A 24,939-nucleotide genomic window follows, 5' to 3' on the forward strand; every position below is an offset into this window, starting at 1 on the left:
TCTGGCACGCTGAGAGCTGCTTACAAGTGATTTACAGAATACAGCACTGATTTCACTGCATTTTAAAACACAAGCCACCTTGATTTTAATGAAAACTGCAATAAAAAGGTGATTATAAGGAGGTTGTTTTTCCAAGGAGAGTGATAAACAAAGAATCCCAGGCAATCAATGGATTGTGGGTCACGGTGTAGTATCGGGCATTTGACCTTGAGCCCCCACCCGCCTTCAGTCTAGTGACCTCTTACTCTAAGGGACGTTTACCACTGACAGTGAACAGCCCCCAGTCCTGTGTTAATGCCTCACAGTCAAATCACTAGCACTCTCTCCATTCAATGTACACAGGTATCTGTTTTTGAGCATCTCCGCATGTAACTCGTGCTTCAAAAGGTGTAGCCTTTGGGTCATCCATTTCTGGACTATTTTTAAACTCTAATCAACCTTTTAAAGGTATTGTTTGCTTCCTTGGGCACATCATTTCAGGTGTGACCCCTGGGACAGGACACGGGCCATAAGTACTAAAATTGGATTTGCAAAAAGCGGTCACAAATTGTACACTGACTTCTTGCGAATCTAGTCTGATTTTGCGAACCAGACTATGGGCCACACGTACGAAGCATTTTACTGGTTGTAACGGTAAAATGCTTTTTGCCATGTACAAAAGGCTACTCTGTAACTTGTAACGGAATCGCATTTTGCTTTTGCGATTCAGTATTAGTAAGGAGTGTGTTCATGGCGTCCCTTCCTAATACTGAATCGCACTGGTATGTATGAATGATTTGCAACTGGAACGCAGTTGCAAAAAATTATCAGATAACCATGAATTTCAAACAGGTAGTAAGCCATTCGCAAACGGGAAGAGTCCTCAAGGGACCACTTCCCCTTTGTGAATAGGGGCGCCAACATTTTTTCAGAGCAGGCAGTGGTCCATAGGACCACTGCCTACTCTTAAAAAACTTAAAACAAAACTTTTTATTTTTTTGTTTGAAATGCATCCTGCTGTAATTTAAGAAAAACAGGATGCATTTTAAAAAACTGCTTTATTTAAAAAGCAGTCACAAACATGGTGGTCTGCTGATGACCCCAGCAGGCCACCATCCCTGTGAGGCCTGGCCATTTCCAATGGGTTACAAATTGCGAGCTGCCTCATGAATATTAATGAAGCAGGTCCCTTGCGACCTATTTGGGAATTCCAAACCGTGTCTCAGACACTGTTTTATATCAGATTTTGCGACTCACAATTTGCGAGTCACTAAAAATTGCAATTTGCAAGTCATCATACATCTGGCCGTTTGAGCTTATTAGTTGGTTCACAAAATAGGGATTCACAGTGAGTTGCAGAATAACCTTCCTATTTAATGTTTATCAGGCAGGCTGCAGTTTGTGGCTTGCAAGACACTGCAGACCACCATGCCTGTGGTTATATTTCAAAATGGAAAACTTTTTTTTTTAAAGCATCCCGATTTCCTTAATAGAACTGGGGTTCCTTAAAAAAAGTTTTAAATTTTCACAAACTACAGACATTGTTAACTCCTCCAGAAGGTGCCACCCTAATTCCCAAAGGGGAAAGTGTCCAAATAAGATCCATTCCTCTTTGAGAATCGGTGACCGGACTTTCAGTAGCAAACCACTGATACATACCTTACGTACTCACAATTTGGAAGCAGCGCCTAAAACTTGCCTCTTCTAAATTGATTCAATAGGTGGCAGAAACCAGTTTTTTGTAATTTGGAAAATAATTCTGAATCACAAAATGGTGCTGAAAAAGAGAATTTTATGGTCTCAAACTCTGTTATTTTGTGAACCACAGCATTTGTGGCCACAAAATCTCTTAGTATAACTGACCCACAGTACCCTAACTGTGGCTTCTAGAACTGGACAGAGCACTATGTGTGGAATACCTGAAGCAGTACTCTGGATGGGGCCTCAGGACTCAGCTCTATGATCAGATCTGTCCATCAGATATGGACAAAATACTCCATGAGAGAAATCCAAAACAGAGATGATTGCTGGTGTGTCTTTCAGAAACTGACACAATACTCCAAACGGAGACTACAGATATGTGCATCAAAAAGGGATGCAATATTACAGATATGGATTTCAGAACTAAATAGTACTGAAAATACATCCCTCAAAACTTGACCCAATCCTCAGTTAGAGCCTCTAACTCTAAAACCAGATATAATACTTCACATGAGGCCTCTAGGAATGGACAAAGCTACCAATATTACTTCCAGAACTGGACACAATAATACAGATCTGACCTTCAGATCAGGACACACAATACTAGATCTGTTCACCAAAAGTGGACATAATGCTTTAAGTGAGGTTTCTTTAGCAATGGATATGGTGGTAGATCAACCATCCATGTTCTATTGATTGTACCTCACATATGATTTCAACATCCCGCTGCTTACAACATACCAAATGTGAAGGCAGCCATCTTCCAGCTCCTGTGAAGAAACCATCAATAACACTTATTAGAACTAGCCAAGAACCTGATAAACTATCACAGCTCTCAACAAGGTCATCGGTTTTACCTAAAACACAGTGTTGTATGTGCCCAAATCCAACCCCTCCTCCCACCACAAATTGCAGGCATGCTGGCTCTTTGCCAGAGAACACTGTTCAGATTCTAAGAGCTAGTTTTCAAAGCCATTGATGCAGTAGCCTTGTGATCTTCCTTGTTAACATCAACTGCTGTCCTGCAATCTGTACCTAGCTTGCCAACTCTCAGCTCATCCTTGGTATATCACACACAAATATTGGGTCCTAAATGTTGTTTATGAAAAAATAGCAGTCATTGAAGATAGCAACAGAACATTTACACGCAATGAGACAATATTTTTGTAAACTATATTTAGGACACAATATTTATGTCGGATGATATTTTTGTCAGCGATATTCTGACATGCAACCATCTCCCTCCCCAACTCAATCCATCACATACGGATTCTCAATATAAGATTTTATCCACTTTTGTGCATGTTGCATTGGCCTGGCCCTCTCATGAATTAAAGAGCTCCTCTACCTTTGAAAAGGTTCCCAAAGTCCACCTCATGATCCATGAAAACCTCCAACAAATACCTGACACCAATATCCGAAAACATGGCACTCAGTGGTGTAACACATGTCTTGCCGGTCCTAATGCAAGCAAGGATAAAAGGCATTCCATCTGCTAGTTTGGTAGTAACAAATAGCTATAAATAGTGCAAAGCCCCCCTCACATCCCTGTGTCCTCATGCCACCGCACCTTCTGCACCATTGATAGCTACCTCGACTCCAACCCAGCGACCCCTCGTCGTTGTTAATGTAAATTATGCCTGCCATCCTCTGCTTCAGCCACTACCAAATTCCCATTCCCCTGCACCAATTGATGAATGTACCACACACTGTATTATTCTTATTCAAGATAAGCAGGACAACAGGTACCAAAACGCAAAGTGATGTGAGCTAAGAAGCCAGGACTTGGATGCTCTGCTGCAGTGGCGTAACTCAAAATGGTGGGGCTCCACTGCAAAATGCGATGAGGTGCCCCTGAGTCTCCCTTATCTCACAGATAATCATTGGCCTTTGGCTGAACGGGGACCTCCTGAAGGATTGAAGCCCCCCTGCACTTAGGGGTTACAGGGGCTTGTGTTATGCCCCTGCTCTTCTCACATCTGACAGGGGACAAGCTAATGTGTTATCAGATGAGCCTGGGCGTATGCTTCTGGTACAGAGGGAGGGGTGAGAGGCAAGCATGCTCCCATATACTCAGGTGAGCATCAGCACATGTCTCCAGAGTAGAGGGAGCGGTGAGAGTCAACCATGTTTACATATGTCCACGTGAGCATCCGCACATACCTCTCTCGTGCAGAGGCACAGGTAAGAGGCGAGCATGTTCCCTTATGTTCAGGTGAGCATAAGTGCATGCCCCCGATGCAGAGGGATGGGTGAAAGGTAGGCATGCTCCCATATGTCCAGTGAGCATGAACGCATGCCTCCGGTGCAGAGCGCGAGTTGAGAGATGAGCATGTTCCCATGAATCCAAGTCAGCATTAGCACATGCATTCATTGCACAGGAAGGCATGAGAAGCATGTTCCTATGTGTCCAGCTGAGTCTGAGTGCATGCCTTTGGTGCACAGGGTGGGTCCTCTGTGTCCAGGTAAGTCTGAGTGCTTGTCTTCGGTGCAGAGGGAGGGTCCCATGTGCCCCGGTGAGGCTGAGTGCCTGGCTCCGGTGCAGAGAAAGGGTCCCATGTGCTCAGGAGAGGCTGCATGCATGGCTCCGGTGCAGAGGGAGGGTCCCATGTGTCCACGTGAGCCTGTGTGCATGCCTCCGGTGCAGAGGGAGGGTCCCATGTGTCCACGTGAGCCTGTGTGCATGCCTCCGGTGCACAGGGAGAGTCCCATGTGTTCAAGTGAGGCTCAGTGCATGCCTCTGGTGGAGAGGGAGGGTCCCATGTGCCCAGGTAAGCCTGAGTGCATGCCTCCGGTGCACATGGAGGATCCCATGTGTCCAGGTGAGCCTGTGTGCATGCCTCCAGTGCAGAGGGAGGATCCCATGTGTCCAGGTGAGCCTGTGTACACGCCTCCGGTGTGGAGGCAGGAGTAAAAGACAAGCATGTTTACATGTGTCTAAGTGAGATTGAGTGCATGTCTCTGGTACAGAGCGAGGGGAGAGAGGCACGCATGTTCCCATGTGCCCAGGTGAGTATGAGTGCATGCCTCCGGTACACAGGACCTGTGAGAAGACTGCATTGTTTCCATATATTCAAATGAGCATGTGTGCATGCCTCCGGCACATAGGGAGGGGTGAGAGACAAGCATGTTCCCATATGTCCAAGGGAGCATGCATGCAAGCCTCCGGCACAGAGGGAGGGGTGAGAGACAAGCATGTTGCCATATGTCCAAGTGAGCATGCGTGCAAGCCTCCGGCACGGAGGGAGGAATAAGAAACAAGCATGTTCCTAGGCGCCCCGCTAAGCATGAGTGCCCACCTATGGTGCAGGGGAACGGGTGGGAGAGATGTGCGCTTGCAACATGGGAACCTAATTACAGAGCTTATTAGCTAGAGATCTCTCTTTAATCCTCAAGGACAATTGTATTCTCTCGGCTGTCTGTGAAGCAGGGGTAACTCCTTCCTACCTTGAGGGAAGGGCAGGGTAGCCTAAATGTTAGCGCCTTGGAGAGGTGCACAGAACGAGAGCAGAGACGGAACCCGCCAGGCAGCAGACCCTCACCTGACTCCTCTGCAGCGGCGCTGTCACCTTAAGGACACTGGCCTGCCAGGACCTCTCCCGGTTCCTCCATCCGTAAACTAACGGGATGACTGAACGCAGCCCGCGTCCAGCTTTACTTCAGTTGTTTAATGCGTTCTTGAGGATATAGGCCTGGTTCAGATTTCGGCAGACTGGTTACTCCATCACCAGGTGACGGATATCCAGTCCACTGAAATATAAAATCCCATTTATTCCTAATGGATTAATAATTCGGCGGACGTGATATCCGTCACCATAGTGTCAGAGTAATCCTTCTACCAGAATCTGAACCAGGCCTATAGTCTTGATTCACTTCCACCTGCACTGAGGTAGGTCAATGTAGGATTACAGGGCTAAAATGGAGTCTGACCGTTCACTGGTCTGGTTCACCTCTCCCAACTTCAGCTCAGCGTTGCTTCCTAATTATAAAAGTACAAATTCACGCGTACATTACCTGTTCGGTATCGAAGGATGGCCTCGCCTGCTCAGCACCACCCACTAAGCCACAGGCAAGGAGGGAGGGGATGTCAGTGGTTGTGACCAGCCAGGTCTTGAAGGATCTGTGCATAAATTCTTGGAAGAGGCCTTAATCCGTGGCAGATGGCTCGTCATGGTACAGTGGACCACTGTCCATCCCAGCAGGAACGAAACAAAGGCAAAGTCCTTCAGCGCACACATCCATAAACATAAAGCTCAGCACATCCGCAACAGCATCCAGATGGAGACTTTCCAATGTAATCCATAACCAAACACAATACTCAAACCTTATCAGCCACTATCCAGTATAGTCTACCTTAAACATTATAAAACAGATTGCAGATGCAATATCAACAGGTCACTTGGACTCTGGTCAACAGAATCCCAGAAGCATAAATGGCGCAGAGACTCCAAAAGAACAAAGGGACCATATACGTGGTAAAAATACACATAGGGCCAGATGTATGAAAGCATTTTGCATTCGCAAACGGTGCGAATGCCCGTTTGCAAATGCAAAATGCCATTTCAGAATGTATGAAATACATTCTGAACGAAATTTTAAGGAATCGCTAAAATAGCGATTCCTTAAAATTGCGACCCTGTTTAGAGAGTCGCAAATTGCGTCTCTCTAAATTAGAAATCGCAAATAAGGATTCCTTATTTGCGATTTCTTAGCACATGTATGAAGCCATTCCTAAATGCGATTTTGGCATTTGGGAATCGCTAATTACCACCAAGTTGAACTTGGTGGTAACCATGTGCAAAATTTAAAAATGCATTTAACATGCATTTTTAAATTGTACATGTAAAGCAGACATGCACACATGCCCTTTTGGTATGTGTGCACCTTACATGTTCCCCCAAAAACTTTTGGGGTGCAGCAGAGGGGGCGCTAGCCCCCCAGCACCCTGGGGTTTTGCATTTCTAAAATTGCGATTTCTGGTTCAGAAATCGCAATTTTGGAAATGCAAAAAATTCGCAGATATAGGCCAACAGGCCCATAGCTGCGAATGGGGCCGGTATCGCAATTTGCGATTCGGTAATAGCATTTGCGATTTTTAAGAAATCGCTATTACCGAATCGCAAATGTGATACATTGGCACTTTGCGAGTCGGAAATAGCGATTTCTTAAAAATCGCTATTTCCGAATCGCAAAGGGATGTGATGATACATCTGGCCCATAATATAATAAACTTACAGGAAATGTAACAGCATTCCCCCTTCTCCCAGAATGCTCACTTCTTGCATCCCCAGTAGCACTGTATCAGAAGAAGGGCTCAGTCTTGTATACTGTTCATTTTTCTGGGGAGCGCCTACATTTTGCTTCAGTAGCCTCAAATACAAGCATAGATTAGGACAGGTCCCCAATACAATCATGGCCTTGCCAGGCAAAGACAGACCTCTCTCAAATATGTTAAACAATTACAGGCACATATTAGTTTGTTCAGGATTTCTTAATGCAAAGCAGGTGACACATGTGAGTGTAAAGAAGTTGGAGGGTTGCATAGTACCAATGATTTCAATGTAATGGCAAGAACAAAAAGGCTTCCATTCTTTTTTGACTCCATACTTGTATTCACCTGCTGAATTCTCGGAGAACAACGTTCTCCGCAGTTTTCAAGCCAGGAAGAAAACGTGGTGAGGTGGGTGGCTTCTGTGACATAGTTCCTACTAGTTTTGTAACTACTTCGCATTCAATAATAATATTATTGTGAACTTTCAGGGAACTGGTAAAGAGAACGGTGGGGATCTTCTGTAGTTGCGCCCATAGATTTCTGCTACAGCGTCGATTCTAGGTGGAACTCTAGTGTAATATACAGAGGATACTTCTAAATGATATCTATAAAAATGTGTTATGAGAACTCATGCTTCCTAAGCATAAGATACTGATGCTTAGACTAGGGGTGGGTGAAGTTGTAAAGATTTTCTTGCACAAAAGGTGTAATATAGGCGTGCTGGATAACGGCAAGAGTCAGGTTGAAAATCGGTGTTTATGTGATGCATTTCATCCAGAGATCCCCATTTTCACAAAGTGTTTGTGATCATGAGTAGCCTTGTATAATGTTATCTCGAGATGGTCCACTTTCCAGTTTCTGTAAGTTGTGAAATGAGTGTTTTACGAATGCCACAACACATAGCTGCTAGAAGCAGTTCTCCCATAAGAGAAGGATATGGGGTCAGCAGAAGCATAAGTAAAACAGAACGTTATGCAAACTATGAACACCCCCATATTTTTGTACCACATTTGTCACACAAAGAACTTCTTTCGAAATTTTTGTATGTTTGTTTTCTAAAATCAAATTAGCAGAGATATCTGAAAAATAAAAATTGCTAAAATCAAGAAAGCCCTTACCACAAACCCAAAATGAATAAACCATTAACACATTTTTCTAAAAATATTAAGGCCATGATTTAGAGTTTGGCAGTCAGGGTGCTCCATCCTAAATGGACAGAGTACCCTGTGCACCAAACCTGTGGCGGGCAGACCTTATATTTGTTTGTCAGTGGAGTCCCTGTTGGCTCTGTATAGGAAACATTCTCTGAAGCTCTAGGAGCCACCAGAGAAAGGAAATTACACAGTACGCCGTATCTATGGATAATGATGTTATGTCTATTTTTCTGTCCATACCTGCCAGAAAAAAATAGCGGTAAGTGATGGAAAAAAAAATATGTCCCCTATGCACTGGGAGCAAACTTCCAGCGTGTGAGGGGTTATTACTTTCTTGCTTGTTATAATCAAACTTCCATTCCTGGAATGTGTTCCTGAAAAACAAAAACTTTGGAAAAGTTTGAACAACCATCAAAACCGATGGCGGTTGCCCAATAAACCTTTTGTACATTGAATAGAACTGCTGTGAGATAAAGGATGGGCCAGTTGTCATCTCTGAATGTAATGGATGGTAGTCTGTCAGGATGGTGGAGATAGTGTCCGCTATCTTAACGGACTGAGTACCATCCTTCAAATGCTAAGTCAGGCCCTAAATGCATTATAAGCACACATTCAAGATAAAGAACACCACAATTTTGAAAAAAAATGCAGTTTTTTAGTTTTAATTTGTTCACCATTATCTATCATTTTTTACAGGCGAATACTCAAATTTCTTTTTCTACCACCCACCACCTCTTCCAATTCTTTCATTATTACACCTTTTTCAAATTTTGGGTATATTTTTCATAACTCCAGCATTTCCCGCCACTTTGTTCAAACTCCCCCATCGCACAACATGTCACTGCAAGTCTCCCTCCAACCTATTCCCGTTAACTGGTTTCAAAATGTTTAATATACAAATGTATTATTGTTAGGTTTATTTTTATTTTATTGTGGTTACTAGTTTGCATTTTAGCAGCATTCATTAATGTATTCCCCTTTATTGAACTGCCACAATTTTGGTTTACCCACAGTCCCCATGGTCAGTTTCTTCTAAGCTGAAAAATCGTGATTTTGTTTATTCTTAGCTATTTTTTTCGTGCTAATGACCTTTTGGTTTATGGATTCGAAATAAATTGTCATATAATTTCCAAATAACTATGTTGGTTTTATGCTTTTTTTCAAAGATTGATGTGAAAGTTAATGTCACGTTTGATTCTTCCTGGGCCTGTTCAGCTATTCATCTACAATAAGTACTCAAGGCCAGTCATTAAAAATAAAAACATTTCAGCAATTTAGACTGTGGTGTGTGCTACAGCAATTCATTGTTTTTCTGGCTATTGCTATATTCCCAGATTCTTTGGCCATGGGAATAGGGTTCTGTCACCACCTCCTACTGTTATATAACATCTGTCACAGAGAGGTCAGATCTGCTTGCAGAGAACCTGTCGATTTTCTCAAGCTCCTAAAAAGGCCATCTACACTGATAATGTGCACAGCTGTGTACCTCTGTAGGGCAGAAGTATATGTGATCTGACAGAGAGGGCTTTAACATACCTCTCGCGCAAGAGGGCAGGTCACCACTCCACGTCAAATCCCATTGACACATCAGAAGCTCCGCCCCTACGACCTCATATCCTGGGTAGCACTGATAGGTTACCACAGTTCCATGAATGAGCTCTGACTGGGATGTGGTTTTCCAGCCATTCGGAATCTCCGGCAGATCTGGACAAGTATCATTTCTGGGAACCTCTGAGGAGAGAAGAAGATATTAGGGATCACTCAATGTACTTTTATATTTAGTGAATGCATTTTTATTTCTAGAACCGAAAAAAACATTGTAATGCCGGAGGTGGCTACAAATAATGCAATGGTGCCAACTTTTTCACGCTCCTAAATCAGGAAATTAACTTTTACATCTGCATAACACTAAACATTAAAACAGTTTTGGGGATACACTGTTTCGTTCATATGTGTTTGTAGATGCAAATGAGTTTGCTAGATATTTAAGTATGACTGCACATATTTTCTAAACTAGTATGTATTGGTGAGTCCATAACCCCAAATATGACCTTATGTGTCTCAATGTTTGCAAATGTACATCCTGATATAAACTGTGTAGTTGTCAATGGCTTTATTTGAGTAGGGGTTTGACAGTACAGGTGTGTGTTACTGTGAACAGGTGTGTTAATACATATGTTTGGCAAATCCTTGATGTGTGTGCCTACTGACATGTGGTTCTTTGAGTGGGTGTATCCATGTTTGTGTAGATGAACTGGATTATACATATGCATATGTGTGGAAGGGGTCAAAATATCCCTTTATATATTGGCCTATGCTGGGTTGTGAATGTTCAAACTTTACAAACCAAAAAAATGGATGACAAATCCTTTGTGGTAACCAAAGACACTGCTTCCGGGATCTGTCTGGAACTGGATGGTGGCATCTGCCATGGATGTGTAGAGCTTGAAGTGCCGCTGTATGCCCATGTACTGCCCCAGTATTCTGGCTGTCAGGTCATCGCCGTCATAGATGGTGAGGATGTCATTCTTGCCGATGTGCAATCTGCCAATAGGAGAATGAGACTTTCACAGAGCGCCGCCACCAGGTCAAATCAAAACACTGGACATAAGCAATGGCTGAAAAGAGGATGCAGCAGTTCACAAAAGAGAACTCAAATCCATGCACTGAATGGGAGAAAAGCTTCAGTCATTAATGACTTCTTTCAATTCGAGGAACGCAAATGTGAATCAGAAAAAAGTGAATATCAGGGTTTGAATGGAGAAAGAGGTAAAGAATATCAGTAAAGTCTGAGTTATGAACCTACGGTTGGTGGCACTCTTTGAAGGAGATCTTTATCTAATCTCAGCAGAGGGAAGACAGTGATGCACCACGTTCAGATAAACACATATTGACAATGCCAATAGGTCTGGCTTAAAAATGATTACCCAATCAAAGAGTGCACAAACGTTTATGCTTGTGGAGTAGCCATCATCAATACTTTATTGTTTTCAGCATCAGCCACAAAAATGCACAATACAGAAGTTATCATTGGTTAAACAAGAATTAAAAACAAATATTGATAGTTTAGAAAACATCCACAATTTGTGAACGGTCACAGCATCTAAGAAGAGTGAAAAATAGAAATATTTCCAAGTAATGGTAGGCCCAGTTGGTTTGTAGTTGCAACAAATGCTGCTTACTCGACTAATAACAATATTCCCCACACCTTTCACAGGTTAGGCAGAGACAATGAAATGTAAGGTGCAATTGCAACATCTTGTGAACATAGCAGGATAAACATAGGGTTAAGGCACTGGCCTTCTCCTTGTATTCAAAGCAGCCCAGAGGTAACTTGCCACCAACATATAAACCACTGGAACCTCCGTTTAGAGTTAGAAAACCTCTTGAATAACCTCTTGAATAATGGCACTAGCATCTATTGCACAGAGACTTAGTTTTTGTGCAAAACAGGAGAAAGCGCAACATAGAATAATACCCCTCCAACCTCACAGTCACAAATTGCAGCTCTGCACTGAATTGTGTGCAAACTTAGAGAAAGAAGATCTAGCCGGAAGTGTGATGTGCCTCCGGTGCTACTGTTCACCTTTCAAGGGGTGGTGATTGAGACATAGCCAATATCTTTGCATCAGAAAGGGTTATTAAGAAGATCCTCGGTTTCACAAAAGCTCTAGAATTTGGTAAGAGATTTGTATAGTTTGTTTGGAGTGCATGATAGAGTAACTGCATTATCTGCAAAATGTAATATACTCCTAGTTGCACATTTTCAGAACATAAGGGCCATCTTTCCCAAAATACCCTCAGCCCTCAATCAGGAAAAGAGAAAATAACAATGGGGCAAGCACACACCTTTGTCTCACCCCAGAGGTAATGCTAAAATAATTGCTTCATTCTCTTACAGCTTTATAACGGACGCAAGCATTAGTCTCCTCGTGTACTTTTTTAATAGCTTGTAACAGTGATTTTTCCATTCCAGGGTTTCTAAAGATTGCCATAATTCGGATCTGTTTACCAAGTTTAATGCCCATTTAAGATCTATGAAGGAGAGTTAGCGCTTTGGCACATTTTACGCAGATCATATATAATTTGGTACCTTAGTTGAAGGCACTAATTTATTTACGGAACCCTGGCTCGACATTGATTAAAATTGATTTTTGATCAACCCAGACCTGGAGTCTATTTAATAGAACCCGGCCAAATACTTTACCCACACTGACCAAGAGTGATATTGGCCTGTAGTTGCTTGAAAGAAGCGTGCTGCCTTTTTTGTGTAACAGAACAAATATGGCAGACCTCCAAGAAGAGGCGGTGGTACTAGTGGCCAACACTGCATTGAAGACCTTACTCAGAACCACCAACCATGTTTAAGATCCGAGTGAACTATGTCAACTGGAACAATGTCAGGGCCCAGTGCTTTGATGGCCTTCTGGGCTATAATCACTCTGTTTCTGGCTAAGGAATAATAAGCTGCTCAAGCAATGGTCAGCCACTGTTTGCTTTTGGACACGGAAGGTGCGCACTGGATTGATATCGGGTCTTGAAATGCTCCACCTAGGACTGGGCAATAACATAATTCTCTTGCTTGTTTATTCTACCACTAAAACACTTGCCATTTGGTTCCCAAAGCTTTTGCTGTTTTTCTCCACTGCTGCCTTCCTCAAATCCCCACCATACTGTTTACTGGTACAATTGCTTCTTACTCCTTCATAGAACTTTATACGCTCTCCGAAGGTTTTTAAAATACTTCTCAATTACTGATAAGGGCCGCACACTGTGCGCCTTGGAGAGCGCCAACTTCATCTTTCTGCAGGACGCTTTGTACCAGCTGCCACACTTTGCATAATCAGCAGTCTTACTCCTGCAGGGAGCTGACCAGAACACAAAGTTTCTTGCGATAACATTATAGTTAATTAGGATCCTCTATCACATAAGTGCAGATGGCTGATGAGATGTCTTCTGTACTATCCATCAGCACGTTCTTGTCCCTTAGAAGTTTTCTATGTTCCATTTCAATGTTCTCCTATCACAAGCAGGTATAATAGCAGGGATACACATAGCGACAGAGGGAGCAACACAGTTGCCGGGCTGGAGAGAGCAGGTACAGGCTCCCAGTGTGCCTGGGAACACCCTAGCTGGGCGCTCCCAGCCAATCCTGACGCTGCTTTGGGCAGCGTCAGGATTGGCCGCAGGGCAGGCTGGGAGCCTGTGCCTTCAGCCAGCAGAGGAGCGGATGTAGCGGTGGTGATGAAGGTAAGTGTATTTATTTATTTTTTTACTAATGTAATTTTTATTCTTTCCCTCCCTGCACCGCCCCGTCCCTTCTGCGGGCCGCGAACTGCGACTGCTCAGATCTAAACTATTGAAAGCTCTAGAATGACACTGGAATGCAACACTTTAAAGGCGGATTGTGTTCTTTTATGAAATGTTAATTAACAATGAAAACAAAACAATGAGTAGCCTACCTTTGAAAGGTTCAGGCTATGATGCGAGGGAGGTGACCCCTTGGTGAACACATGGGGCAGCAGGTAGGTCAGAATCTGACGACAACCCGACTGCTGTGCTTGTCACCGGTCAACTATTTACTGTCTGCAGTGAATTGTGAGGAGCAGCTTAGTTTTCCGTGTTTCTATACAGTTCTATTTTTTTAATGTATATCCTATTTCTGCCATTTTTTCTCCCGGCATTGGTTTGTGTGTATTTCTTTATTAGTTTCCATGCCTCAGGTTTTCTTGTTTAAGGCAGGGGTGTGGAATTTATTAAAATATCTACTTGTCCACGGGACAGGCTGCTTCTCAAATCTACTTGTCCTGTAAAAAGATCTACTTGTCCCTTTGGTGCCATGTAGTGTGGCGCCAAATTATGGCAGCAATCTCATTATGTAAGAGCTCTGATAATAGCCTCTCTGATTATGCCAGGGCTACTACCATAGTAGGGCTTGAATACTTGCAGTTTCAATCCCTACTGTAGCAATTTCCTTATTTTTCCACCTTTCTGCAGATCTGCATACTGGGGCTGGAGGAAGCAGTAAGCAATAGTTCCAGGGCTGGAATGCCTTTGAGTCTGCAAACCTACTAACCTGCATGTTTTAAAGATTTTCACCAGCTTCTCTCTAATATTTTCCCATAATAAGAAAGGTTGGACATTTACTCCTGACAATGGCAGAATTAGAACTTCTTCCAGGGTTGGGAAGAAAGTGGCTGGAGGGAAAATGAACTTGCAAATGCTCAATAGATTTTCACATGAGAAAATCTACACATGCGTATTTACCCATGCTAAAATACAGTTCACAAATATTTTATAGGGGTACGACATATACCATGGGTGCACTTTTGTGACTTTCTTTAAGAATTTGGGGCCACATGTAGGTAGGTTCAGATTTGCGACCCGCAAATTGCGAGTCGCAAATCCGAATGTAGGATGTTGCCCCTGACACCATCTGTGATTCGCAAGGGCTTCGCAAATGCACACCTCATGAAAAATCATGAGGTGGGTCGCAATTTGTGACCCCCTTGCGAATGGCGGCCTCACAGGGATGGTGGCCTGCTGGAGACAGCAGACCACCTTGTCTGTGACTGCTTTTCAATAAAGCAGTTTTTTTTTTTTTTGTAATGCAGCCCGTTTTCCTTAAAGGAAAACGAGATGCATTACAAAAACGAAAAATGAAACTTTTTTGTTTCATTTTTTCAGAGCAGGCAGTGGTCCGCAGGACCACTGCCTGCTCTGAAAAAATGTTTACAGTGACATTCACAATGGGGAAGGGGTCCCAGGGGGACCCCTTCCCTTTTGTGAAAGTGTTAGCACCCATTTGAAATGGGTGCAAACTGCGATTGGCTTGCGCCCGCGTTCGCAAAACAATCCTACATTGCACTGCGAGTCGCAATTAGGAAGGGAACATCCCTTCCTAATTGCGAGTCGCAAACCCATTTTACGATTCGGTAACCAGGTTACCGAATCGCAAAACTGGGTTTGTGCATCGCAATGTGCTTTTTGCACGTCGCAAACAGCGAAAGTCGCTGTTTGCGACATGCAAAAAGCTACCTACATGTGGGTCTTGGTCCCTAATTAGGTCTGGTGTTAACAAAGACATTTTGTTTTTATTAAACTTCTATTTCTCTCTCTTTCGGCTGGCTTTACTGTGAGTGATCGCATTCTTCTCTTCCACAAGGAGCATATTGGCACACAAAGTAGTTTTGTTCAGTGTCAGGAACAACAGTGGCAATCAGTGACGTAATGAAACTGGAGGGTGCCCCTTTGCAAAGAACATGGAGGAGCCCCCTCTCCAGACTCACTCAGGGCAGGTGCTGTGCTGAAGGGGCCCCCTGGAGGGCGGCTGCGGGGCCTTTGTTATGCCACTGGTGGCAACGTGTGCTTTTAGAGTTCAAAAACGTTTTGGGGGGTTTTTGCCAGTGTTTGTTACAATGTTGAGGGCCTGGTAGCTCCCACAACAATAAAGTGTTACAAAAGCCATGTCAAAACAAGACACGCATTGATGAAACTAAAAGACTTATAAAAATATGTCAGATCAGTTGGCTTTGTCAGTGTTTGTTTATTTTCATGCTTCCCATAATCGTGTTGAAAATGGTTACACTGATTTTCCATTCGAAATATTTTTGGGAAATACTAGCATGCATCAAAACATTTTACTAAATGACACTTCATTTGCATCTAATCAGAGAGCATTCTGGGAGCATTATACTTAGCCTCATAGCCTAAACTTTTCAAACATGTGTATACACGTTTTTCTTTTTTTGTACTGGAACCAACGGCAGTAGTGAAGTGTGACCTTAAAACATTTATTTACAGCACTCACCCTAATAATGAAGGTTTTCAAATAATGAACCATAAATACAAGTTCGAACAGCATTATCTTTTGGAAACACATTACCTCAACTGCAGAGAGTTCCACTCTCTGTAAACAGGCAGCCAAAGGGTTTGTGCTGCAGAGGGTTGGGCCTACTTGTCCCAAGGACAAAGTGAACATAAAAACTTGTTGCCCTTGACCCCAAATAAGATGTCCCGGGTGATAGGAATTCCACATCCCTGTTAAGGTAAGGTGTGTGTGCCGCTGTGGCGTGCTGTGACATGGAAGTTAAGAGTCTTGACAGATTCTAACCCTTGAAAGAAGGTATGCCCTCCCTCGGGCAAGAAGAAGTGATCTCTTTTGCAAGGCGTGCTTGCAAGGACGTCACGGACGTCACGTAAGTCTTTCTCTCCATGGACCTTTCCAGTCATCCCTGGCTTCACAATCTAATAACAAAAGTAAGGAGATGGAGGTCAAATAAAACTGATTAGAAGAGAAAGGTATGGAATTGCTCTTGGTACCATAACATATAGGGGGTCATTATGACCCTGGCGGCCGGCGGTAAGCTGGCGGTAACACCGCCAACAGGCTGGCGGTGTACCGCCAGCTATTATGACCGTGGCGCAATAGCCACGGCCATACCGCCGGCCCCTCCACTATCCCGCCAGGCTTCCGCCTTGCGGTCATAATCCCCAGGGCAGCAGTGCAAGCACCGCTGCCCTGGGGATTATGAGTCCCCGACCGCCAGCCTGTCCGTGGCGGTGAACACCGCCATTGAAAGGCTGGCGGCAAGGGGACTTGGGGTGCCCCTGGGGGCCCCTGCACTGCCCATGCAGGGGCCCCCAGGAATAGACCTGTCGCGCATTTCACTGTCCGAATTTTGGGCAGTGAAATGCGCGACGGGTGCTACTGCACCCGCTGCACATCAGCATTGCCGCCGGCTCTATTACGAGCCGGCTGCAATGTTGATGTGACATTTCCACTGGGCCAGCGGACGGTAACACTGTTACCGTCCGCTGGCCCAGCGGAAATGTCATAATAGGGAGACAGGAATACCGCCGGCAATGGCGGTATTCTGTCTCCCACGGCCTCAGCGGTCTTTTGAAAAGACCGCCGAGGTCGTAATGACCCCCATAATCTGCACACTTTTTTCCCAGCCATAGGTGCAATGTGGGTCTTGGTTTTACCGAGTTTTCTTGTTGTGTAAACTGTCTGTCCAATTACTGAAACAAGGTCTTCTACAGGACCCAGTGTACTGGATGATTTATCAGTGTTTTGATAAGTGGGATCGGAAGACACATGTTTCACTCTGGCTACTTAGATCCATTAGTTCCTCTGTGTTTCATAGAGGGATGTCATTTTGTCAAAAGGACCAATAAAAGTAACCCCAACTGCACTACTGACCACATGTTTATGACATTCCAAAAATAAGTATTGGCTTGAGAAAGTTAATGGGCCTCAAAAACCCTGAAACACGAAACCTCGACGTTTTACCCTGTGCTATTCCGAACTCACTCTTTATGACTCCTTCTGATCCCACTGGCCCAATATACCTAGAGCTTGGTCTGACCTTTCAAGGATAGAAGGCACCAAGCTGCTGCATTGCCTTACTCTGCCTCAAAGAGATGTTCCCCTTGTGTTGAGGTGGGTATATGGCACATTCCTGCCCTTTTCTTTTGACGCAGGGCAGCGCAGCAAGATAGCTTGTGGTGCTGCCCTGTGTCAAAAGATTGTAAGCGTGCCCCCAAGTATTGAAAGCAGTCAGAAATCAGTAGAAAGATGAACATGAGGTGGTAGGCAGTGGACCAATTTGTGTCATAACATTGGCCTTACATGTGCAGCGCCTTAAAGTCCAGACACAAGGACTTTCACTCAACACTGCTGAATGAATCAGTAGTATGTGGGGGGCACATGACTGATGTGAAATGAACTCACACTTGCAAGCCCACACACACGAAAAATTGGCTGCCATAATCTTTAGGGCTTAAAACTGAGGCAAGGTCAAGAAGGGAGAGATGCAGTAATCCACCCTCAGTGTAATGCTAGCCAAAATAGCATCCGTATATGCTTCATTATCTTTGCAGTAAACGCCCTTTAACAACTTGATCTGAGACAAGCCTACAGCCGAAATTGCTTGTAGGTGGGGGGCAGGCATTAACCTTGCACAGCAAGAGGAGTCAGCAGGTACAAGTTTGCGCAGGCCAGAAGAACGCCATTTTGCTTTTATCTTCAGCTAACTTGATGCCACCAATCCCAGATATGATACAGCATATTTTAAATCAGCAACAGTGACACCGAGCAACCAGGCCGACCTCAGGAGGACCATGGTGTCATCAGAATAAATACAAACTGAAGACAGAGATTAAACGAATTTCACCAGAAGGCGTAGGTTACACACTGGGACCAGAGGAGGGAGAGTATTGACAATTGGGAAACTGAAAACGTCAACAACCTGAACTCATAGATAAAAGTCTGAGTCTAAGGAGACAAACCAGGAGAGCCAGACCTGTGCTGTCGTGCAGTGTTGGTTTTCTTCAGCTACTCAATGCGATGGGACTCTATACTGTTCCAAATGGCACTGACAGATCAAGGTTCATCAGCGTAGTGATCTACTGCCATCATGTGTCTTGTGGACATCACATGACTAGGGCACTCTGTTTTCCGTGTTTACTGATTTTTACAGAACAATACATACAGGCAGAAAATATTAGGTTCCCTGTCTGTATTTATTTTTAAAAGTGGAAAACTACAGATAATTGACCTTATTTTGATTGACTCTTCATGCCGTGATTAATTAATTTTAGGCCAATAGCTGTCAGTCACGGCTCGCGCCGTGCAGAAGGGGCAGAGCGGTGAGCGGGGTGGGGGGGGGGGAAATAAAAATTAAATTAATTATTTAAAAAACACCTCCATCGCCACCGCACCGCTCCATCTGCTCCTCTGCTGCAGACACAGGCTCTTAGCCTGCCCTGCGGCCAATCCAGACGCTGCTCAGAGCAGTGTCAGGATTGGCTGGGAACATCCAGCCAGGGCGCTCCCAGGCAGACTGGGAGCCTGTGTATGTTCTCTCCAGCCCGGCAACTGTGTTGCTGGGCTGGAGAGAGCCTACTGCGCATGTGTGTTTGGCCAGCCCAAGGCGGATGGCCAAACATACATGTGCACTGAGGGGGAGTGCTGTGCACTCCCCCTCAGTGCTCGTCACATCCTGTGGCCCGCCCCTTTTACCAAAAAATGATAATAAACACAGTTTATTATCCATTTTTGGTACTGGCGGGGGGAGCACGCTCCTCCACTCTAATGGAGGAGCCTCCCCTGATAGCTGTACATATTGGCAGCTTGGGGAGTATGAAAGCTGAATGAGATTTGTTTAAATTACTGCGTATCTCAACATGGGCACGTGCTATTATGCTTATTTTTTCATGCAGGTTTATTATTTTATTATTTTTGGACTGAGTAATGTGCTAAAACCTGACAGGCATCAAAGTATGAGTGCACGTTTATCAGTTAAATAAATATGGAAATTGACGAGTTATCACCTCTTCTGTTCACAAAACACAAAATAAATATGGATAAGCACCAATAAGATGGCAAAAAAATAAATACGGATAAATACAGACGGAAATGTTCAAAAACATAAATAGCATAGAACTAGGAGGCTTACTTATGACAAGGGCACCGGTAGGGTTTGGTTGCTATAGTTGGAGTATATTCAACCTACAGATTCTCCAGATAAATCGAATCTTTCATGCAGCCACAAAATGATTCTGTGACGATCTCTTCACTGGAGGTGGCAGCAGTAGAAGCTGCGTGAAGTTCAAAGCAACCAAAGAATCCATTGAAGGGCTTTTTTTCGTAAAAGCGGGGAAGCTCTGGCCAGGTTAAGCCTCAGTGTAGCCATGCCAGGAGACATCAAACTGCTGTTTAACTTTGCCAAAGAGTGATCCCGAGCTAGAGACGGCCACCACCAGGTCAGTTTTGCTGGCGGAAGTAGCTGGATCTTCACCAAAGGAAACACAGTGGTTTGCCCACCTGTAAATGGAGCAGGGAAATGCAAGTTTGGCAGGCAGGGTGTAGGTCAGTAAGACTGGGGAGGTGTAAGCTTCAGGTTTCCAACAATCAAGTTGGTATATAATGTTAAAATATATTATAGGTCAAGCAGGGCGCATGAGAGGGGCCTTAGGGGCAGTAGAAAGGGAGAGGAATGCAGATCGGTAGGGGTGTGAGGGAAAACATCATATTTTGTAAACTAACCAAGGTTGTAAAGACTGTCAAAACAGAGAGAGGGAGTGTGTGTGTTTTTGTCTGTGAGTATGTAAAACTTCCAGGTGAAATCCGGCAGACAGATCACCACACCCAACCCAAGCACATGTACCCAACTATTTACCAGAAAATACATTTATTAGGGGGATGTAACACCCCAAACACCCCTGCAAAGCTATGCCCCCTGTTGGCAGGGTGGGGATACCACCAGTTTACAGTGGCACTCCTGCTTTGTTGAATTGTGAAGTACCTCCTTTGTCTTGAAGCAGCCACAGACTTTGTTACATGGAATGGGCAGTGGAATAATAGTATTTGTATCATGCAAATGAAAGGAGAGTGCCTGAAGAATAATGGATCGCTCTCTTCTGGTCTGTATTCAACAGGAGCGAGAGAGAAGGAGATAGATAGATAGATAGATAGATAGATAGATAGATAGATAGATAGATAGATAGATAGATAGATAGATAGATAGATAGATATTGAGTGTAATTACCTTTTTTGGTAACCAAAATAGCTTGTTTATGAACAACAGTTCCCTGTGTATGGGCTGTGGGTTCTGTCCATTATTCTAAACATCAGACCCATTCCAAGAATTTATTTGTGGATTTTAAGGAAGGTGTTAAAGAAAAGAACCATTGGGCGAGTTTCAGATGCTTATGTTTAACAAGCATTTGTAGTTTTACTCGAATTACCATATGCAGATTGGACGACCGCCAGGAGTTAGACATATAAAAGGACTCTTTGGTCACTGAATCATCCAGCTGTGGGCGGGAATCCTCAAATACCGAAGCTGACAGAGAAGCGGCCCACTGCTGCCAACTATACGCGTCAGGTTTACACAATTTCAAAGCTGCTCAGTCAGCCAGTGGGCGAGTAACAGATAGTAGTATACGACTCGTCGAAATGATGGGAATGGTCACAAAAAAGAAACCAGAGGATTGGATGACAAGGCCCAATAGAGGGCTAAGCCAAGTTTAGGAGCAAAATGCCATGAAGAGTTCCCAAAATCATACAAAATGTGCCAGTAGAAGAGTAAACAAGCCAGAAGGTGAAAATGTGTAAGGCAAACTAATGATTCACCCAGTGTGACTATGAGGAATAAACCTCAGCAGCATTCTGACCCTCAAACAGCCCACAGAAAAGAGGTTCATACACTCCACACTTGCTCCTTCCTCCAAGAATGCAAAGGTTGCCAATTAGCAACTTCCCCAGGTATGACCTACTAAGTGGAACATCAACATAGCAAGGATAGTGCAAATTGGGAGCAAGATGGGCCTGCTTTGTTTAGTAATATCCCATTCCTATTCAGAGCATGAACAACCCACTGAATTCTGCCTCATCCTGATTTGCTTACTTTATGACTGAATACTGCCTTTGATATGATGTCAGTGGGTTTCTGCCCAACTGCTAGAGACTAGAAATATAGGCTGAAGGCACAACCCAGCTTGCTGAGGAACTTAAGTCCAATAAGATCAACATGGACCGGTCTAGTGCTTCTCTGGCCATCTGGTCCAGCATGCTACCCATGTCTCCTAGGCTTGGACAAGGCCTTAGGTTTGGATCAATAACATGCTGCTATGTGTGATGTTCTACTGACTGACACACGGACTAGAGAAGCTAATACAAAGCGAGCAGGAGCCCTCCAGAAGCTTCACATGAGATGGAAAAGAGCCTACAATTGAAAGATGGAGGACAGCCAATACTTGCAGACTTCCTCTGCAGTATTCCTGGTACTCTCTAGCCTATAGACATTGAGGGGGTCATGACCGCCGGGGCCGGGGATGCGGGAGCACCGCCAACAGGCTGGCGGTGCCCCGCAGGCCATTCTGACCGCGGCGGTTTGGCCGCGGTCAGAAGAGGAAAACCGGCGGTCTCCCGCCGGTTTTCCGCTGCCCTGGGAATGCGCCGCCATGGGGGATTCTGACCCCCTCACCGCCATCCTGTTCCTGGCGGCTCCGGCCGCCAGGAACAGGATGGCGGTGAGGGGTGTCGTGGGGCCCCTGGGGGCCCCTGCAGTGCCCATGCCAATGGCATGGGCACTGCAGGGGCCCCCGTAAGAGGGCCCCACTTTGTATTTCAGTGTCTGCTTTGCAGACACTGAAATACGCGACGGGTGCCACTGCACCCGTCGCACATACCCACTCCGCCGGCTCCATTCGGAGCCGGCTTCCTCGTGGGGAGGGGTTTCCCGCTGGGCTGGCGGGCGGCCTTCTGGCGGTCGCCCGCCAGCCCAGCGGGAAAGCCAGAATGGCCTCCGCGGTCTTTTCGACCGCGGAGCGGCCATATGGCGGCTCCCTCCAGGCGGGCGGCGACCGCCGCCCGCGGGGGTCAGAATGACCCCCTGAGTCAGCATAGGACCATCTCCAGCAGCTCGTTTGGATGTGAGGAACGGTACCCAAACCATGCTCGGGGGTCATAATGATCTTGACAACTGGGTTATTTGTCCAACACCCAATTGACTGCTGTGCAAAATGGATCTTCAGCTTTCAGCCAATGGTGTGCCCTTTGTCATTGTGGGCCGAGCCAGTGATGTGATTCTAGCATTACAGCCTCTCTTGCCACCCACAATTAACAAAGGGCTTGATTTAAAGTGTGACAGGTAGGCTTTACTCTGTCAGGGCGATACAGTAAAATACTTTGTTGCCATAACAGAGTACATGTCCTCCACATTTGGAGGTGTCTGTCAGCCCTATAGACATCTCTTAACATTAGCAGAAACTGCTATGGCAGGTGTTCCTGAAAATGAGTTAAAAGTTTGATGAACGGCTCAGTCAAACATGATGGCCACCCTTCAAATTTTTAACTTGTCTTTTTTATTTCAAAAACAAAATCCCAAAGCAGGATTTTGTTTTTGAAAAAAATCAAAAACGAATGACCACTTCATTGTGAGAGCTATTTACCTTGGAAACGGGACATGAAATGTTTAAACTGTTCCTTACCACCATGTTTTTCATGGCAGTAAAGGAGAATGAAAACAGGGCATTGGACCGCCAACTCTTAATTGCGCGGGAAGCTGAATGACTAAATCTCTGATGGCCTGTACTCAGGCTGTTGGAGGAATATGCCAGTGACGGAGCCAAAGCAGCCTACATCACTAACACACTTGAGATTTGCCTGCCTCTAAATCAGAACTGTTGACTGAGGGTTTTTCTGAAGAGAGAAATTCGTCACAGTGTTGCAACTGTGGACTGAGCCTGAGACATCAAGGTCTCAAGCTCCAGGCAGTCCTTAACCTGAAACGTAAATACAATGACAACTTATGAGGGACACAGCTTTGAAAACAAATTGACCATGATCCACATTTATTTATTTATTAATGTTCTTTTTATAGCTCGTGAAGGTCCTGGATACAGGGCGACAGAGACAAGCAAAGGACAGGTCATAAAGATAAGACATTTGATGGAATAATGACGGTATTCTTGAAGTGATTCTTGAAGTGCAGGGCTCAATTTTAAACATGCATGCATGGCGGATTAAAAATCCTTGGAGCATTTCTAAAGAGTATGATTCTTTCAGGACAGATACCATTTTTATTATTGCGGTGTACAGCTTGAGGGGAGCTTGACTTCTTGAAGTCCCATTTCTGCCAGATATTTGTAGTTTTTAGATTAAGGGCCTGATTTGGATTTGGGGAAATGGGTTACTCTGTCACAATGATGATAGATATGTTGTCCGCTGAAATATAAAGCCCGTTGTTTCCTATGGGATTTATATTTCGGCAGACAGGATATCCATAACCATTGTGACAGTAAACAGTCCACCGAAATGTAAATCAGGCCAAATGTATTCAGTTTTTTTCAAATGAATTGCCACCTAAGTGAAGTGGCGGTTGTATAGGTACAGCTTTTTGAAGTCTGTGTGCTACAAAACTTGCTCGGTTGGCTAGCCCTAGAACTCATAAGCAACCAGATGTGGATTTTTACCACAACTACTAGAAACCAGTATCAGAACGCGCAAACCACCTTATGAAGTCAACTCCATCTGGGACAATTAAATGTATCTGGATTTTGAAAAAGTTTTATTAAACTTAATTTAGTTTTAATCTGACACTTTATGTTTAGAATTATTTCCCAAAACAAACCCATAATCGAGTAGGTGTCTTGAGGGAACGTTCCAAACCGAGCATTCGGTTCACGGTACCTCAGGGACTCCTCCTAGGGTACTGTTTAGAAGCACTCTGGACAGCTCTTCAGCTATTCCTAGGGCTAAAACACATTCCCTGATCGGTTCTTCTCAACAAGAGCGACCCTGTACTGATCCCTGAAACAGAAACTTAACCGCTAAGTGAACCATGGCCAAAGCTATTAGGGGCCATGGCTTAATAATGATAAACACTAGAGACTCCAGACTCTGACCACTCTCTCTAAAGTTCACAGTTCTACAGCTATGGAATATTTGTGAAACAATTCACAGCGCTACCAAAGCACGTGCAAGGCTTCTCTCTGAAGCCTGCTCCGGGGTCAAAGGAGCAGACCAAGAGGCCTCATGACACGGAACCTCTTGTGAATTGCCCCCTCGCGAGGGAAGCTGGCGGTAGGCCTTCGCTGGCACGCTTTGGTACCTGGTTCTCGCCGCGCAGCCAGCGCTGGCGGAATGGGCTTTTTACTGGAGTAGTGAACAGAAGATTAATTATGTTGACGGTTTCTAGAGAGATGTAGAGTGCAGGCCGTTCATTACACTCGGAAATAAAAAGAATAGGAGGATAAAGGAATCTTAATTGGCACGCGGCGCCGCTCAACGCATGAATACTCCATCAGCTCGCGCCACGATCG

At 44.6% G+C, this 24,939-nt stretch overlaps 1 protein-coding gene across 1 annotated transcript in view; it reads right to left on the minus strand.

Annotated features, from left to right (window-relative positions):
• SEZ6 (seizure related 6 homolog) overlaps positions 1-24,939 on the minus strand; it is an 823,732-nt gene that overhangs the window by 65,991 nt on the left and 732,802 nt on the right. Inside the window, exons 10-11 of the mRNA XM_069226215.1 lie at positions 10,454-10,650; positions 9,643-9,837 (exon numbers count right to left, since the gene is read on the minus strand). Coding sequence (XP_069082316.1) covers positions 9,643-9,837; positions 10,454-10,650 — 392 coding nt within the window. The remainder of the gene's footprint in view (positions 1-9,642; positions 9,838-10,453; positions 10,651-24,939) is intronic.

Source organism: Pleurodeles waltl, chromosome 3_1 (genome assembly GCF_031143425.1).
Source record: "Pleurodeles waltl isolate 20211129_DDA chromosome 3_1, aPleWal1.hap1.20221129, whole genome shotgun sequence".
Classification (NCBI taxonomy): domain Eukaryota; kingdom Metazoa; phylum Chordata; class Amphibia; order Caudata; family Salamandridae; genus Pleurodeles; species Pleurodeles waltl.